Raw genomic sequence first — 19343 nt, forward strand, 5'->3', positions numbered from 1 at the left:
TTAAATTAAGGTGCTTAAACTCATGTCTCCCAAAGTAAGTGCTTTTGCTGTTATTGGGAACTCAGCAAGAAATAAACAGAAGTAGATGCATTTGCCTGTATGAGAATAAACACTTTATCCAGTATAATCACAGCAGAAAATTGAGCTGATCTGTGGCAGCCATAAATAGTCCTAAGAGATTGGCTTATTACACTTCTCTGTGCACTTACAGAGAAGGATCACATTCCAGCAGGCCTGATGGGCTTGCACTGCCTTCAGAATAGGCAGAATTTGTACGAATTCTCCTGCCTCCATAACCCAACCTGTTCAATAAAGCAATCTCATGTAGGTGAACATAGTCTTGACGTTTCTGATCATTCACTCACAAAACAGTTTTCTACAGGTTCTTCTTGTGTTTTGGTAACAAGCAAAACAGCTTCTACCTGTTAGCAGCAAAAGAGGGCCAAAATAAAAACTCTGTGTGAGTTGGTACTCCAGCAAGATGCAAAATGGTAGCCATGTGGTTACACTTCTGTTGAGATTTCAGGTAGTACAGTGGAAAAAGTGTGAGGTAAGTATCAAGTCCCGCAGAAGCGGAATTCTCTTGAAATAAAACTCTCCAGGCACTTTTAAAATCATCTTTATTTTGCTTGCAAAGATACAATTTACTTAGTTACTTAATATTTTATTTGTTCCCATCTGAAGTCTCATAGCTTGCCATGTAAAACATTGCCTTCACTATCAAATCGCTATGTAAGAACATTATAAAATACTAACTATAAAGATGATCTTCTTTATAGTATTCAGATTAGTGCATTAAAACAACATTGATTTAAAAAGGCAAGTGAATTAACTGGCAAACATCCAATTCATTTGCTAATGCAGGATGGTACAAAATGATATGCAAAGGAAACCCAGAATTTTAAATGTTAGGTATCCAAAAACAATAACTGTGGGAAAGTTACTTCCCCAAAGTAATCTTGACCCAAGGACACAAATGTAATCATTATTCTATAGGACAAAAGGGAAGGTAATTAATTTTCCATCATAACAGCTGTGGAGATACACAGCAGAATAAGTTTGGGGTCTTTAGAATTCTAACACAATAGGTACCGATTTGTCATACTCTTCCTCCAGATCACATTAAACATTTATACTGACAACACAGTTCCTTGTAAAGGAATGTCAGCCTCAGCAGAATCTATGTAAAAACAACCTATCCTTAGCATTTTACCAGGCAATCTACAACAAATGCTTACTATCTACACATCAGGAGTGAAAGATATACTAGGAAGTTATTCACTGACTTCACTGAGAATCAACAAGGGTCTTGAGAGAAAAACAAAGATAAAAGTTAAATAGACAACTTATGTTGCTGTGAACCACGAAAACAACAAAATACCAAACACAAACATATATGTTACTTTTTAAAGTTACTGACAATGTTTCCTCTGCTGGCACAAATCAAAATTATATTGAAGATCTGTAATTAACACAAACATGGGTGCATGTTACATTGTGATGGGAAGATGCACACAGAAAACGTGGGAAGATGCACACACACACCTTTAGATTTACTAATTTCCAAAAGCTAAGTCAATAGGATAAATAAATTATAAATGAAAGGCAGATACAATGTGGGCAGAACAGTTATTAGATTGAAAAGCATGAATGTTATGCCAGCAGTGATATATAGGAAAACTTTCAGCATTAGAAAATATAAGATTTAATCCAAAGAAAACTTTCTTCCAAATAAAAATAACAGAGTACAGGAACCATCCTTTAGGCAACTGCTTTAAAATAATATAATAAAAAAAACCCACCATGATTAAAGGAATCTTCCTACATAATTTACATAATGTAGTGCAGTAGTGTGCTCCTTTATCATCTTAGCCTTTCACTCCCCATATGATGAGACCGATAATTACAACTCCAATAACAAGGATAAAAATGATGATGCAGAGGGTTTTTCTGGATTTGCGCTGCAGATGCAAAAACAAAAAACATGTTTACAGATGTAAGGAGCATCTCGATGGCAAGTGAAAATCATTTGGTTCTTTTCTAGAGTAAACTCAATGGTAATTTCTCGCCTCAAATTTGGGGCTATATTTTTTTTCTTTTCAACACATATAGTACTATGCTTTCATAATATATTCTTGAATTAATGGTATTAATTCAGGGGGTAATTATTCAACTTTTGTTGGTGCTTTTTCTAGATGTGAGGTTGGGAAAGATACAGAGAAATAAAAATTAAGAGACAGAGTTTAACTATATGTGAAAATACAAAACAGCTTAAAGACATCAATTTTTAAACTTTTATCAAAAAACTGCTCTTCAAAATGAGTTCTCTGACCATATCAGCAAATATATGACAATGTTTCCTAAAATTTACTTGTTTCCCAAATCATTCTCATCCCTAAATATGAATGGAAACTGCATTCAGAATTTCAACATGCAAATAAATTTTTAAAAAGAGCTAAAAATAATTAAAAAACACTCATTTAAATTATAAAGGTTGAGCTTTGCTCCATTCTTCATTCCTGGCCCAGCTGTAGATTTCTATATTTCTTTAATGGCTTGTCCATCTCACAACAACATCCAGGAATCTTTTTTCTTACAAAGTAGAAAAGTCTGTAAATTTGCCTTGGGTCAACCAGAAGTAACGTAAAATTTACCAAAAAGATATGTTTCTGACTCAATTTTTCTTAAAAACTATTATTACTGTTTAGTATTCCATGTGGCCATCTAATTTTTCAACAAAATACTACTCTTCATATATTAAACACAGTTCATTTCAATTTTATCATGCCCGTGTATTTCCCCCAGACTCTACCTGGTTACTGCAGACCCATGTGTAATGTGCCTTCATCAACAATGACAACTGTTCCACTGGAGAATTTTTTATTTTCCCTGGGGCACCATCTCCAGGGGTGGCAAGACTCTGGGGTGCTATGGTGATGAGAACATTTTCCACCTTGTTTTATGTTCTTAATCCATCACCACACTGTATCTTGCAGAAGCATCATTTAATATCAAGGCTGCCAAGTGGGACTACTGGGAAACTGCTCTCTTCCCAGCTCCTGTGCTGCATGGCTCTTTTCTCATCCCTCCAGGTCCTGTGAGAGCTCCTTGGACAGTAAGGAGATCAAACCAGTGAATCCTAAGGGGAATCAACCCTGAATATTCACTGGGACTGACGCTGAAGCTCCAATACTTTGGACACCTGACGCAAAGAGCCAACTTACTGCAAAAGACCCTGATGGTGGCAAAACTTGAAGGCAGGAGAAAGGGGTGACAGAGGATGAGATGGTTGGATGGCATCATTGATTCAAGCAAACTCTAGGAGATGGTGAAAGAGGGAAGCTTGGTGTGCTGCAGTCCATGGGATCGCAAAGAGTTGGATACAACTGAGCGACTGAACAAGAGTAACAAGCAGGTTCTGTGGGATTAATGGGTGGGGGGCGCAGTTCTAGCTCTGAAGGTTTAGCTTGGGAAGATGTGTTCCTTTTTCCCCAGAGCAGCTGTAGGTTTTCCTTCCACAAGGAAGAGGAAAAGTAAAATTTGGGGATATATCTACATCTCCCTAAAATTCAAAAGCAAAATGAAATGACATGGATCCTAGTCACTCTATCTGAGCAAATTTAACAGCTGGCGGTTACAGATTACTCTAGGGGTATGTGTGTGTGTTCAACTATTTATGAATGATACGATATCTTCAGTCTACGATGTGGTGACATTAACTCTGCTGAGCTGCATGTACAGTGGAAGTAAGAAATAGATTTAAGGGACTAGATCTGATACATCGAGTGCCTGATGAACTATGGACAGAGATTCGTAACATTGTACAGGAGACAGGGGTCAAGACCATCCCCATGGAAAAGAAATGCAAAAAAGCAAAATGGCTGTCTGGGGAGGCCTTACAAATAGCTGTGAAAAGAAGAGAAGTGAAAAGCAAAGGAGAAAAGGAAAGATATAAGCATCTGAATACAGAGTTCCAAAGAACAGCAAGAAGAGATAAGAAAGCCTTCCTCAGCGATCAATGCAAAGAGATAGAGGAAAACAACAGAATGGGAAAGACTAGAGATCTCTTCAAGAAAATTAGAGATACCAAGGGAACATGTCATGCAAAGATGGACTCGATAAAGGGCAGAAATGGTATGGACCTAACAGAAGCAGAAGATATTAAGAAGAGGTGGCAAGAATACACAGAAGAACTGTACAAAAAAGATCTTCATGGCCAAGATAATCATGACAGTGTGGTCACTCACCTAGAGCCAGACATCCTGGAATGTGAAGTCATATGGGCCTTAGAAAGAAAGCATCACTACAAACAAAGCTAGTGGAGGTGATGGAATTCCAGTTGAGCTATTGCAAATCCTGAAAGATGATGCTGTGAAAGTGCTGCACTCAATATGCCAGCAAGTTTGGAAAACTCAGCAGTAGCCACGGGACTGGAAAAGGTCAGTTTTCATTCCAATCCCAAAGAAAGGCAATGCCAAAGAATGCTCAAACTACTGCACAACTGCACTCATCTCACACACTAGTAAAGTAATGCTCAAAATTCTCCAAGCCAGGCTTCAGCAATACGTGAACCATGAACTTCCTGATGTTCAAGCTGGTTTTAGAAAAGGCAGAAGAACCAGAGATCAAATTGCCAACATCCGCTGGATCATGGAAAAAGCAAGAGAGTTCCAGAAAAACATCTATTTCTGCTTTATTTTCTATGCCAAAGCCTTTGACTGTGTGGATCACAATAAACGGTGGAAAATTCTTCAAGAGATGGGAATACCAGACCACCTAACCTGCCTCTTGAGAAACCTATATGCAGGTCAGGAAGCAACAGTTAGAACTGGACATGGAACAACAGAGTGGTTCCAACTAGGAAAAGGAGTACGTTAAGGCTGTATATTGTCACCCTGCTTATTTAACTTCTATGCAGAGTACATCATGAGAAACGCTGGGCTGGAAGAAGCACAAGCTGGAATTAAGATTGCCGGGAGAAATATCAATAACCTCAGATATTCAGATGACACCACCCTTATGGCAGAAAGTGAAGAGGAACTCAAAAGCCTCTTGATGAAAATGAAAGAGGAGAGTGAAAAAGTTGGCTTAAAGCTCAATATTCAGAAAATGAAGATCATGGCATCTGGTCCCATCACTTCATGGGAAACAGATGGGGAAACAGTGGAAACAGTGTCAGACTTTATTTTTGGGGGCTCCAAAATCACTGCAGATAGTGACTGCAGCCATGAAATTAAAAGACACTTATTCCTTGGAAGGAAAGTTATGACCAACCTAGATAGCATATTCAAAAGCAGAGACATTACTTTGCCAACAAAGGTCCGTCTAGTCAAGGCTATGGTTTTTCCAGTGGTCATGTATGGATGTGAGATTTGGACTGTGAAGAAAATTAAGCGCCAAAGAATTGATGCTTTTGAACTGTGGTGTTGGAGAAGAGTCTTGAGAGTCCCTTGGACTGCAAGGACATCCAACCAGTCCATTCTGAAGGAGATCAGTCCTGGGTGTCCTTTGGAAGGAATGATGCTGAAGCTGAAACTCCAGTACTTTGGCCACCTCATGCGAAGAGTTGACTCACTGGAAAAGACTCTGATTCTGAGAGGGACTGGGGGCAGGAGGAGAACGGGATGACAGAGGATGAGATGGCTGGATGGCATCACCGACTCGATGGACGTGAGTTTGAGTGAACTCCGGGAGCTGGTGATGGACAGGGATGCTTGGCGTGCTGCGATTCGTGGGGTCACAAGGAGTAAGACACGACTGAGTGACTGAACTGAACTGACCAGAACAGAGCTGCATGTCTGAATCTCATGCATGAAGACAGTAAACATGAGTTACTCTGCTGGTGAGCAGAACTGGCTGTATAACTCAGCATCCTCTATCCAGCTTCATTGTTCCTGACATGCTATTGAATGTGTACTGATTCGTCCAGTGAGAAAACTGCACTAAAACTAAAGGGAACTTCTGAGATCAGTGAGAAAAGTGAAAAGTGATTAAAAAGGCCTGGGATGGTGACACAATATCTTATAGGATATTTTAGAAATTTTATAGGAAATTTTATAGGAAAGTGTAGAAATTTTATAGAAATTTTATAGGAAAGTGACAATTTCTGAGAAAATAATTATGAACAACTACATCAATGAATAACGAACCTTTAAAAGGGAAATAAAACACTAGGGTGGTATTTAGGGGTTCCCAAAGAGAACTTATCTCTGTTAAACATCAAAGATTTACATACTAAATGATATAGTTCATGGTTCTAATATTTGTAGTCTTCTGTATATATTTATATTTGACTCATATGTATGGATTTCCTATACTAACTTGATTCACTTTAGGGATCACTTCATTCCTGGTGAAGGGTCTGCTGAATGCTGACCAAATACCCACCAGTCAAGGACACTTCAAGCTAATAAAATTTCCACAGAACCTGAGACATCTTTCTGAGACAAGGATCTTAGCCTCTTTAATCCAAAGTATCACATACCAAAAAGAAAGGCAGAAAGGAACTGCAAGAAATGGAGGGAAATCGCTATCAAACAGGTTTCTGTTTTGAAATGTGAAAATGACATTGGAGACCAGAAGCTGCCAGAAAAGACTGGAGTTGTCTACCGCTCCTCTCAAGACTCTAAATGCTAAACTGCTCATTCCTGTGGGCACAACACTTGTTCAACCCTGAGAACAGACAGGCTAAACCCCGTTTTAATGGACTGGCATATTTCTGGCCTGTCTTCCATGGGATTTTAAATTTTAACGTCTCCAGCCACATGATTACACACACACACACACACACACACACACACTTAAGAGTCTACGTTATAGGACAGCTTAGCACAGTTGATATTACCTGATAGTCTGCCGCCCTTGACAGCTGCTGGTTTGCTTGCTGGACGTGCACCTCAGCATTTTCCACGTTGGCTTCTATGCTATCTTTAAAATAAAACACACACAAAAAAATGTTAAACAGGTGCTGATGTGCTAGTAATAGAGCTGCACTAATCACCTAATTTTATTCATGGTTAAGATTAAATACATTCATTATTCAAAGGTTTACATGTGTACAGCTGAATTTTCTTTTAGCAATTATATTTCTCAGGTGCCTCAAACAATACAGAAACAATGTGAAGAAAATGAACTTGATTATCTTCATTACAGCGTACTCCAGTTCTACCTGGTAAATCCCAAAAGTACTGTCACTGAGTTTGCATTCTGTGGTGGCCAACTCAGTACCAAGCAAAGCATTCTGAACTTTGGTTCAGGGGATACAGGGAGACCTGAAAACCGTCATCTGCTCAGTGGCCAGCATCAACCTCCTTCTGTGCCGGAAACCCAGGCTCCCTGAGAGTCCCCACAGGCTTCTCAAGTGGTGACAGGTTCCCTTCCTCCCCTCCTCCACTGAGGGCAGAACGTCCTACATCTGTAGGACGGATGACTGCTGTCTCCTCCTCCTCCCTGCCGACTTTCAGAGCTCACGCCTACCTCTCTCACTCTGCAGTGCAGCAGGCATCCTGAGATGTCTTTCTTCTTTTTCCTTGAATGTTTTACTCCCTGCTCCACTGATGTTCTCTTCATTGCTTCTACTATTATCCATATTGGTGATCTCAATGTCCAACTGCTGACCCTCAAATACCCAGGCCTCTCAATTCTTTGAACACAGATTTTTTTCATCAACTTTGCCTGTGATGCTTTCTGAGCCATCTATTTCCATGGTCATGTTCCAAACCTGTCATTACCAGCAACTGCAGCTTCTCTATAATCTCCGTTCCAGGTCTCACTCTCTGATGACCACCTGCTACCTTGAGAGTTCTCTCCTTCTGAGACCCCAGCTTTAATGATCCTACCCCTTTGTCATGGCCCCTTAAATACTTCATGTCCTCACTTCCCTCTTCCTTACCTTTTACTCCATGGACAGTCATTTGCCACTGCTTTCTTGCACTCATCGTCAGCCCTCTTCCCCCCTACTGCAGTCACACTTAGGTGACAAAACCCCAACCTATCCTGTGCAATTGTATGGGGTACAAAAAAGTCATCGGGGCTGACTTATTTCACTTTAAATTCTTGACTGCAGAGCACTCTTGCCCCATCTCCCCAGCTCCTGAAAGATTAAGTCACACTTTCTCCTCTAACTTCCCATGCATCCTCACTCACTGTCATTCTCCACCAGGGGCCCTATTTCTAGATCACTGAGACAACAGGAACAATCAGAAGACACTTCCACAATCTCCTCTGACCCTACCCACTAACACATGCAACCACCTCTGTGCTCAGACTTCTCTCCCATGGTTGTGGGGGACCCATCTGTGCTCAGTGAGAGCCAACCCCTCCGTGCGTGCATTTTATCCCAATTCCTGCTGCCTAGCTCAACGACCTCAGGCCAGCAGTTGCTTCCCTCTCACTATCAACACTTCTTTCTCATCAATCCTATTGCTGTTATCTTAAACACAAACCAACCCTCAAATCTCTTATTGATGCCACATCCACTGGCAGTTAGGACCTCATTGACAGAAAAAGCAATCTCCATTTGCTGTCTCCGGTCACTCTCCTCCCAGCCTCTTTGGAACCTACTTTATCATGCTTTTACCTGCACTATTTTACCAGCACAGCTCTCATCTGAGGTCATCCATGCCCTACATGTTGTTGAATTCAGCAGTCAGCTGTTAATCCTCAGCTTACCTAACCCAACAGCAGCATCAGAGAGAGCAGATGGGTCATCACCCTGAAATGCTTCCTCCACACCATCCTAAAACTGTACACTCACGTGGTTTTCACCGGTTATTCTTTCTTGGTCATTTTTGTTGGTTCCTCCTTGGCTTTCTAGCCTCTAAATCAGAGATTGACAAACTTTTTCTTTGTGCCAGATAATAAATACTTTAAGCTTTGCAGTTCATTCTTATGGTTTCTGTCATAAATACTCGACTATGCCTCTGTTGTACAAAATCTGCTGTAGATAACACACAAATGAATGGATGCAGTTTGCTGACTGTGCTCTAAATATTTATAAATCCTTAGAACCTCCTCTTGCTCAGTCGTGTCACACTCTTTGTGACCCCAAGGACTGTAGCCTGCCAGTCTCCTTTGTCCATGGAATTCTCTAGGCAAGAATACCAGAGTGGGTTGTCATTCCCTTCTCCAGGGGATCTTCCCAACCCAGGGATCAAACCCAGGTCTCCTACATTGCAGGCAGACTCTTTACTGAACCACCAGGGAAGCCCCTCTCTTCTCTATCTCAACTTATTTCCCAGGTGATCTTACCTAATCTCATGGCTTTAAATATCATCTATGTGCAGATAATACCCAGATTTAAGACCCCAGTCCAGACACTTCCACTTTACCTCACATTCGCAACCTCTGTTCTCACCTCCCCTTTACCTCATGTTCTCAACCTCTGTTCTTAACCCAACAGTCCAAGTGAGTCTCTTAAAACCGAAGTCAGATGATTACGCCCTTCTGCTCACATCTTCCTGTGGCTTCTCCTCTATTAATACAAAAACTGTTCTTATGATGGCTCAGCGGCCTATGTGATCTGGTCCCCTGTGACTTTGGACACTGCCTCCATCCTCCTTGTGCTCACTCCATTCACTTAAAATGTCAGGCATGCTTCTGCCAGAGGCCAGGGCACCTGCTATTCCCTCTGCGTGGACCCTCTTCTCCCGCTGGCTTCTTACTTCCATGAAGTCCTCACTGAAATGTCACCTGCCCTTACTGACTCCACACTGAAAAGCAGCACCTTCCCCACTACCTGCAGTCCCACCCCAATCTGGCCTTATTCTCCCTATAAGCACTTATCAACACTTACTTTTCTTTCTGTTGTAACTGTCTCTCTCCTCCAATTAGATTATAATATCTTTTATTTGTTGTTTAATTTCAGCTGAATCCTCAATGCCTAGATTTATGCCTGAATGTAGTCGGCACTCAATAAATATTTATTGGATGAATGAATGGTTTCTTAAGTTTTACCCTGTGATCTACTGGGACTACAGAAGAGGATAAGAATAGAAAAATAATAATTAAACTATAGGTCCAAGTATTTAAACTACACCAAATTCAGAAAACATATTAAATATATCTTTAGTATACTCACAAATATCTTCATACTTAAAAATGATAAAGAAGATCAGAATCATGATCAACGCTCATAATTATATCCTATATGAATTACGATTACATTTAAAATTTAAAGGAAGTCTTACAGAGTTTTTAAAAAAGAATTAAAAAAAAATTCTCAGTAACTAAGTAATACTACTACATTAATACGCCAAAAAGGTTATGAGAATGAATGTTTAGGCAAATGGCTACTTATCCCCTCTACTTGAGAAGAGAGGACAGTGTGCACTTTATGAAAAGACATTTTCCCCAAAGTCTTGGTGTGATGAGAATTAAAATGGGATAAGACAGAAACCAGAGGTCCTGGGAATGAGCTAGGATGATGTTACATGGAACCTTCCATGATGTCAGTAGCAGCAGAACCTGATTAAATTTGGGACTTCTTAAATACATGAAATCGGTCATTTCAACCAGTAGGAGCCAAAAATGAGATCTGTTTTCGATAATGCCAAGGGTGGTGCTTTGTCTGTTGCAGACACGGTGGTTTTGACTCCAGGAGGACCCGACGAGAGAAAAGGAGGAAGTTAACTCTGAGAAGTTACACACGGAAACTGCATGTGGCCCACTTCCACCTCATGACACTTCACACGTAGGCCTTACCTATTACATCTCCTTGCTCATGAATCATCATTCCCAAATCTTTAAATATTTCATTAATATCCATAATATCAGCCTAAGAGAAAAAAAGTACGTATTATTGTAATCAGAAATTCAGTCCCCAATCCACAAAGGGGGAAAATTTTTACAAAACCCAAACCATTACTCATACCTAGGTGAGCATGCATCTGGACTTAATAACATACATTTTGGGCACATGAGAAAACTATTTGACTATAGGCAATCCCAAGTAAGTAGACTTTGAATTAACAGTAACCAGTTCTCTAAAACAAGTCTGTAATGTTAAAAATATCAAGTGATTTGGAATGGAAATGAACGATCTATGTAATAGAGAAGGATGGTGCGTTATTGAATTTACACCATGCAGTTTGATTAGTCTTGTTATGACAAGCAGTATTTCCTCAAAAACACTGAAAATATTCTAGTAAAAATTTATGTGTCAATTTGACACTCAAGACTGTGCTGGGTCTTTGTTGTGGCAAGTGGGCTTAATTTCCTCACAGTATGTGAGATCTTAGTTCTCTGACGAGAGACTGAACCTACGTTCCCTGCATTGGAAGGTGGATTCTTTTTTTTTTTTGGAAGGTGGATTCTTAACCACTGGACTACCAGGGAAGTCTCTCAATTTGACACTTTAAAAGAATAAAACATGAGGTGTAAATTCAAATTCTCAAATTAATAAACTTGAATATGCAATGTAATAGTGATGGGTAAATAAGTTATAAATTTAATTTTCTTTAATATATAACTATTATTTTGCCTGATTAAAGAGTAACATGTAAATACTTTATTCAGGAAGAGTGGGGTGATTTACACATTCATCCTAGAACTTAGTTTTCTCATCTGTAAAATGGGGAGTGACAGTGACACAGTTAAGTTACTTTTATGAAAACTAAATGAGACAACACAAACAATTTATCATATAGTGCTTGGTGGATGGAATCCATCAATAAATGGTAGCTACTGTTAGCTATTATCAGGCCACTTTCCAGGGAACAGGTACGTTCCCTATGAACTAAGGCTATAAACCTTTTAGCCCTTTTCAATATCCTACATGTACTAAAGGGAAATAAAATACGTTTAAAGCCCTTGGAAGAAATCTTATTCATGCAGGTGTGATGTGTACTATGTGCCATGGAAGCCATCCAGACCCTCTGAACAGAACTTTATCACTAGACTGATATTCTTCTCAATGCTCAGGTGCCTTGAGATGACTTAACAGAATTTAAAAAAAAAAAAGAAAGAAAATTTGGATGGAGCGAAGTATATTTTTTCATCCTAGCACCATTTCTAAAGAGATTACTCTTTTTAAAAGCAATGATTCTAACTTATATGAGAAATGCCACCGAACTGATATTTATTTAGTTTTCTTTCCTGACCCATCTCCCAGCATCACCGAAGCATTTTGAGAAGAAACTCACTAAGTGAGGCAGTGCAGTTCTACAATGCAAAGCTTACTTCGAGTTGTCTGATAGAAGACTCTCTCTCCTGAATAAGGCGCAGGTCGTCCTCTGTAATTTCTTCATCCTGCAACTGAGCTTGAGGCTGAGTTTGGCTATTAAAAAGAAAGGAATATGTAAAAAAAGAAAAACCAGTATGGAAACAAGGGGGCTTCCTTCTTATTGCAGAAATACTTATTGAATAGAACATTTTTGCTTCAAAGTCACAGAATTGCTGACTTAAATTCTAAAAGTATAACAGAAATGTTAACCAAATTTTATTCATTTTCATTTCAATGATTTTTTTTGGAGTTATTAATTAATTATCGGAAGCTATTACATCTGGCAAGTGAGTATTTCTTCTTGGTTGACTTAAACCTCACACATGGGAATAATCTATATCAAAAATAATCTTAATCAAAAATTAAGTCAATAATATTTATCTGGATAAATAACTAAAGAGTATTATTACTATACTGGACTATTTTTATATATTTTATAATAATTATTTAAAAAATTTTTCAAATGTATTGTTTTCTATTAATAACTAACTTAGGAATCATGATATAATATACTGAAAACTAATTTTGCCCAAGACCATGATGTAAAAAACAAATATGAAAAATTATCTTTTACTCTGTATACTGTTTTATACTTCTTACCTTTCCCAGGATACAAGATTCCTTTCTTTTGAGCTCTCCTCAGGAAAACCACCCTGAATAATTTAGTAACAGAATGGATTGAGACGGCACAAAGGAAAAGCACACAGCATTCATATTTTCCTTTAGGATAATTTAAACTGATTTATGTAGACACTGGAGTATAGGTTTAAGAAAAGAGAAAAGTTCTTGTTCTAATATCTTAAGTCAATTACTTCAAGTAATAATAAAACTATACCCTAAGCTGACATGGAAGCAATTCATTAAATATTCTCAAGAGCCAAATAATGAATATTATTTGATTAAAACAGAATGTAGCTTTGGAACCTCTACATTAAGGAACAAGGAAACACTTATGATAGTTTCCAGGGAGATTTAAAATTAAATCAAAATTCCACTCTAATTTATTCTTCCATTTATCTTCTCCAGGTCTAAGTTCATTTTTAATATTCACACAATATATTCACTCTGTTCATTTCAAATCATCTTCATATAACCCAGGAGTAAAGAGTCTTCTACTCCAGCAGGAATACAAAGTAACAGCCTCAGGTGCAAATCAGGATTTGATTCCTAATCTTCTCTGACAGAACGTTTCCGTATTTTTACATAATCTGTAATCTTTTGTTCCATGACATGGACAGAATAACCACAAGTGACAAGCAAAGTCACTCAGTCGTGTCCGACTCTTTGCGACCCCATGGACTGTAGTCTACCAGGCTCCTCTGTCCATGGGATTTTCCAGGCAAGAATACTGGAGTGGGGTGCCACTTCCTTCTCCAGGAGATCTTCCCGACCCAGGGATTGAACCCGGGTCTCCCGCATTGTAGGCAGACGCTTTACCATCTGAGCCACCAATAATACGCAATTATCATCCTTTTAAAAACTGAGCAGAAAACTCCTGAAAATAAATATTCAACACCGATTTCCAAGATATTCACAGGACTTTAAGACTCAAAATACATGCCATGTAGTTTTTTTACATGATCCCTGGGGAATACCGTGTTCATTTTTACAATGCTGCTTTAAATACTTACAGATACTCTGGAGCTGGCTCTTACTCGAGCAACAAATTCTTTCTCTCTCTCGGCAGCCTGCCTCTGCACTTTCTGAAAGTTTGTCAGCGATGCTGTGAATTCAGCCACTAAGCGATCCTTCTGTATTTTCCTTTGACGCTAGAGGAGAGGTGGGGAAAAGAAACCTGCTAGAATCAAGCTGTGAAGTTCTATAGAATTTGCAAAAGCTATTTTGCTAGTAGCTGGCTCTTTATTTAATTTTGAAAATTTCACTCACTCTATTACAGAGCCTTATTGATTAACACTCAATAACATTTTGCTCAAGTTGCTAATGTGTTCGAACACTGTGCATATTTATCTTGAGGCAAAGGCCCATAATGTTGGACTTTTCAACTCAAGTTTTCATCCTAAAAACTAGGCCACGCTTTTGAAGTAATTCCTCTTCTTCTTTATTTTAATGGAAATAAAACCTTTGATTCACCTAAGTAATAACTTCCACTAAGCAGGGTAATAAAAACATGTGCCCCTAGGAAACCTCACATCTTGAATGAGCATGCATGTTGTATGAAGTCAGTCCTGGAAGGCCAGGAAACAATTAGTCAGGAAGCATTTTCTGAGCACTTACTTAATTATGGGTCAGGACAACTGCATGGAAATAATTTTTGCTTTACTGAACCACAGGATACTACCTGGGCAATTAAATACAGTTTTGTGTTCTCTGAACTAATCTCAAATAGATTTTTCCACCCTTGATTTCCTTTCTAGTACAACAGTTCAAAGATCCTACAAGGCATTTGATTCATTTCACATTCAGTACATCAACAGTGTGTCTTAAAGCTTCATACCTGGTCACTGGGGGTGGTGGGCAGAGATCCAAACTCTTTAATGTACTTATCTGTTTCTTTGGCAAGCTGGTTTGTATACTGCTGCTTCTGCTGGCTAAAGTGAGAAAACACACATCACAGTCAAAGAACTAAGGTATTTCTTGAAGCTATAACTGTGCCACTTGATTCAACCCTGATGAACAGTTTTAGAAAAATCACTCTTTTTAGAGACTGGCTCAAATTTTCTCTATGAAAACAAAGTTCTCAGGTTCTATAAATATTGAGTAAATACTATGTGGAAGGTGCTTTACTCACATATGGAGATAACCAAGCTTTGAGAAATAAATATCAGCAGCTATTTAGAAAAGATGACTAAAGCCAACGCAAGATTGTAAAATGTCTGATGTTTGAGATCTGGGGGATGTGGGAGCCTTAAAACTCTGTCCAGTTCTCAGGGTACAGCCAGCCTCTCTTATTTCTCTACCTGAGTATTTATATCCTATAGATACTTTAGTAAAAAAAAAAAAAAAAAAAAGAGCAGAAGTTACAATGAATAATAGTACAAATTTACTATTATTTATGTTAACCATAGGAAAAAAAGATGATAGCACTTCTCTGTAAAAAAAAACCGAACACAGTGAAAGAGGTTAACTAGCTTATAAAGTGAAAAGTAAGATCTATAACTAAAGAAGTTGACATTTTAAAAAAGCTTGTATTCATGTGATGTTTCACAGGTCACAACATCAGTACCTCTCATATATATTATCTCTCATTTTATTTATTTATTTTTTGGGGTTTTATTTTTTTTTTTGCTTTTTTAAAAAAATTAATTTATTTTTTATTGAACAATAATTGCTTTACAGAATTTTGCTGTTTTCTGTAAAACCTTAACACGAATCAGCCATAGGTATACATATATCCCCTCCCTTTTGAACCTCCCCCCCCTTCTCCCTCATCTCACCCCTCTAGGTTGATACAGAGCCCCTGTTTGAGTTTCCTGTGTATTGGTCACACTTTGGGTCCTTTAAAATAATGAGAAACTATATGATAATATCGGAGAAGGCAATGGCAACCCACTCCAGTACTCTTGCCTGGAAAATCCTATGGACCTGGAGGAGCCTGATGGGCTGCAGTCCATGCAGTCACGAAGAATCAGACATGACTGAGTGACTTCACTTTCACTTTTCACTTTCATGCGTTGGAGAAGGAAATGGCAACCCACTCCAGTGTTCTTGCCTGGAGAATCCCAGGGACGGGGGAGCCTGGTGGGCTGCCGTCTATGGGGGTCGCACAGAGTCGGACACGACTGAAGCGACTTAGCAGCAGCAGCATATGATAATATCTTTTAGTATATAGATATCTATATTTGACTGATGAGGAATTATACTGCACTTATATATGTTTACCAAATGCCCTATCTTTATACATCTTTTATAAATCTTTATGAAAAGTAATATAATTAAAATTATAAAAAGAAGACTTTAATGATGTCTACATATTCAGAATCTCCACTCTTAACCTTAGCAAAATATTGTTAACTATTAAGAATTATGGCTTCTGTTCTACTTTATTTTAATAAATGATGGTTTATTATTTAGATTTGGGACATGTTTATCCCTCTGATATCTATCCACTGCAGAAAAATGCAATATAAATTATAAGACAACTGTAAATTCCTCAAACTGTACTTCACAAAAAATATGAATTATTATTACCTATCTTTTAATTTCTTCCTTTTTGCAACTTTTCCTTCTGTAGCTAATGTTTGGCATTTCATTTACTACATATATACTACTTGAAATTTGTAGCTGGCAATAGTGCTAAATTGACATATAAAATGATTCAGGTTTAGAGTAATGTTGGGCAAACCATCAAACCCCAAACAGAAATGTTTTCCTTATAAGTAAAATGGAAATAGTTCTTTTGATCTATCTAGCTCACTGCGATTTTGTAAGGTACAGATGAGAAAAGGTGTAAAAACACACTGTAAAATCTGTAACACCACAAAGTATTGTTGCTGTTGTTCTACAGCATATTAATTTACTCAAATATGTAAGTACATTACTTGATTATATCTTTTATTTTTTAAACAGAGGCTAATGCTTTCTGAAATTCAAGGATGTAAAGATAAACTTTTGGGGAGCATAGTTCATACTGGATGTGCAATGAAATCCAAGTGAAATAAATAAAAATCATCACAGGGACTGTTAGCTATGAGAAGTGACTCACACAAGGGGAAGCTTAGAGTACTGTTTTTCTAAAGCCATCAAAAACAACCTATTAAAAAGTATTAGGTAACCAAAGAAATTCTGCTTTGATAGAGAAAGCCAGATCTTTAAAATAAAGGAAAAGAGCTGCCCACTTTGGACAGGGAAAAACTTACACAAAATCTGAGTACAAATGAGGCAGCAGAAAAACCTTATTAATTTTTCATTGTTTTCTCCAATAAATATAACACTGCTGCTGCTGCTGCTGCTAAGTCACTTCAGTCGTGTCCGACTCTGTGCGACCCCATAGACGGCAGCCCACCAGGCTCTGCCATCCCTGGGATTCTCCAGGCAAGAACACTGGAGTGTGTTGCCGTTGCCTTCTCCATTGTGTGAAAGTGAAAAGTGAAAGTGAAGTCGCTCAGTCTCATCCAACTCGTAGCGACCCCATGGACTGCAGCCTACCAGGCTCCTCCATCCATGGGATTTTCCAGGCAAGAGTACTGGAGTGGGGTGCCATTGCCTTCTCCGAAATATAACACTACACACTATCAAATGAACATAACAATAGGTGGTTTCCCCTCTTTATTTATTTTCTTTTGATGTTTAACTAAATACTTACAGCTGTTGCCTCAATTCAGGTGAATCTTGAGGTGTTCCAAGTTGATTCAGGGTCCTCTGTATTTCCGCAGCTATTATGATAGAAAGTAAATGTATAGTAATTATTACAAATGTTAGGCCATTAGAAATTAACACAAACAATGGGACAGTTAGAAAAAGACAGGAAAAACAAAGGGATAAATATAGAAAATATTAGTTGAGAAAAAAAATCAATGACTTATTCAAACATAATTAGTGACAATGTATTGTGTGGGTACCTTAACGTGTGAAACTGTAACTATGATCCAAAAATGTTATCTTCTTCCCTATTCCATCAGCACATTTGGTACAATGGCACATGGACTGTCATGTAAATTCTACTGGCACAAAAATTGTGAGGAAAATATGATTCACTGGGATATAAAGTGAATGAATTATGGTTAATAAACGACGGAGGAATAACAAAATTAGAATAACCATTTTTCAACTGTCTACGTAATAAGTAATTCAAGCAAGAATCAAAGGATGCTAAAACCATGAGAATACTCACATGACCTCAAATTATCATCACATATGTGTCATTAACTTGGGCTAACTTTATAGAGGATTAATCTGTTGCTTGAAACAAATGACCAAATTTAGGATCACCAGTCGTACAAACTAGCATTATGAGCCTCCTGACACGATGCAACCAGAAAGTCACAAAATGACCTATGTATTTTTCTTGCCAAAATATTTAACTGGAATCTATGTGCAACTGAGCACACATCACACACAATCATGAGAAAGAAATCAGACCAATCTAGATTATGTGATAATCTTCACAATAACTGATCTGTACTTCTTAAAATATCAATGTCACAAAAGAAAAAAAAATATGTAAAAGCAGGAAAGCTTTCTAAATTAAAAACACAAAATACTTTCTAAATTAAAAACATAAAATACTAAAACACCCAGTATACAATTTTTGACTGTCTTCTGATTCAGGAAAAAAGAAAAAAACCTACAAAAACTATTTTTAAAAAGTTATAGAGACAACTAGAGAAACTTGAATTGAATCTGGAGAGAGAAAGACTAAACAAAAATTGAAAAATGTCAGCAACTGGTGAACCCAGGTAAAGTGTATATAAAAAGATCACTGTACTATACTTCTACTCTTCTGTAGGTTTTAAATATTTCATGCTAAGTTCACCATTCAGAAGTCTACCACTGTAATAATAGTAATTTTTTAAAAAAGGCTCTTTACAAAGGGGAAGGTTCTCGTTTTATGTATTTATGTACACAAATAAAATGGCAAGCAGAGATAAGTTGAAAATCCATCTCAAAGTAAAGCACTTTCACATTTCCAAGAACTAGGGAAAAATGATCCAACCCATCCATTCTTTTTCATTTAAAAGAAGTCATTTATTTATATAGCTTAAATGCTTTTAAAAAAGTCATTGTTTATTTATGGGATCAAGGGAATGATTGTATTCCAAAACACAGGATTACTTTTGTTCACTCAGGATGATGTAATGAATATTGCTTTCAAGTCAAAGATGGAAAATATAAATACTGGAGAGGAAATATATAGCAACTGTTAACCACTCAGCTAGTTACAAAGGAATTTCTTTTTGTTTTTTGGGGGGGTAATAGACATTTTCCTTTGTAAGGTGAGAAACTTTGCTGTTTTAAACTTATGGCTGCTTTGTACAATAAGTTATATATTTCCTTTTCAACCTCAGCAGATTCTTCTAGGCTACCTCTATCCTAAAAAATAGAAAACAAGAGGAGTATGCTTTCAGCTGGATGGGGTGGGCGGCAAGCCTTCCACGTCTTATCTTAGGGTTGTACACCCTCTTTATCACTGTACAAGTCAGGTGTTAAGATTATTGAGCCTTTC

General features: G+C 37.9%; 1 protein-coding gene across 1 annotated transcript in view; it reads right to left on the reverse strand.

The window, feature by feature from the left end:
- Positions 1-603: 603 nt before the first annotated feature.
- STX7 (syntaxin 7) overlaps positions 604-19343 on the reverse strand; it is a 56650-nt gene continuing 37910 nt past the window's right edge. The window contains exons 3-10 of the mRNA NM_001077864.1: positions 17484-17553; positions 14676-14769; positions 13852-13989; positions 12821-12873; positions 12178-12274; positions 10702-10774; positions 6845-6927; positions 604-1961 (exon numbers count right to left, since the gene is read on the reverse strand). Of these exons, the coding sequence (NP_001071332.1) occupies positions 1869-1961; positions 6845-6927; positions 10702-10774; positions 12178-12274; positions 12821-12873; positions 13852-13989; positions 14676-14769; positions 17484-17553 (701 nt within the window). The 3' untranslated portion in view covers positions 604-1868. The remainder of the gene's footprint in view (positions 1962-6844; positions 6928-10701; positions 10775-12177; positions 12275-12820; positions 12874-13851; positions 13990-14675; positions 14770-17483; positions 17554-19343) is intronic.

The sequence above is a fragment of the Bos taurus genome, chromosome 9, assembly GCF_002263795.3.
Source record: "Bos taurus isolate L1 Dominette 01449 registration number 42190680 breed Hereford chromosome 9, ARS-UCD2.0, whole genome shotgun sequence".
Classification (NCBI taxonomy): domain Eukaryota; kingdom Metazoa; phylum Chordata; class Mammalia; order Artiodactyla; family Bovidae; genus Bos; species Bos taurus.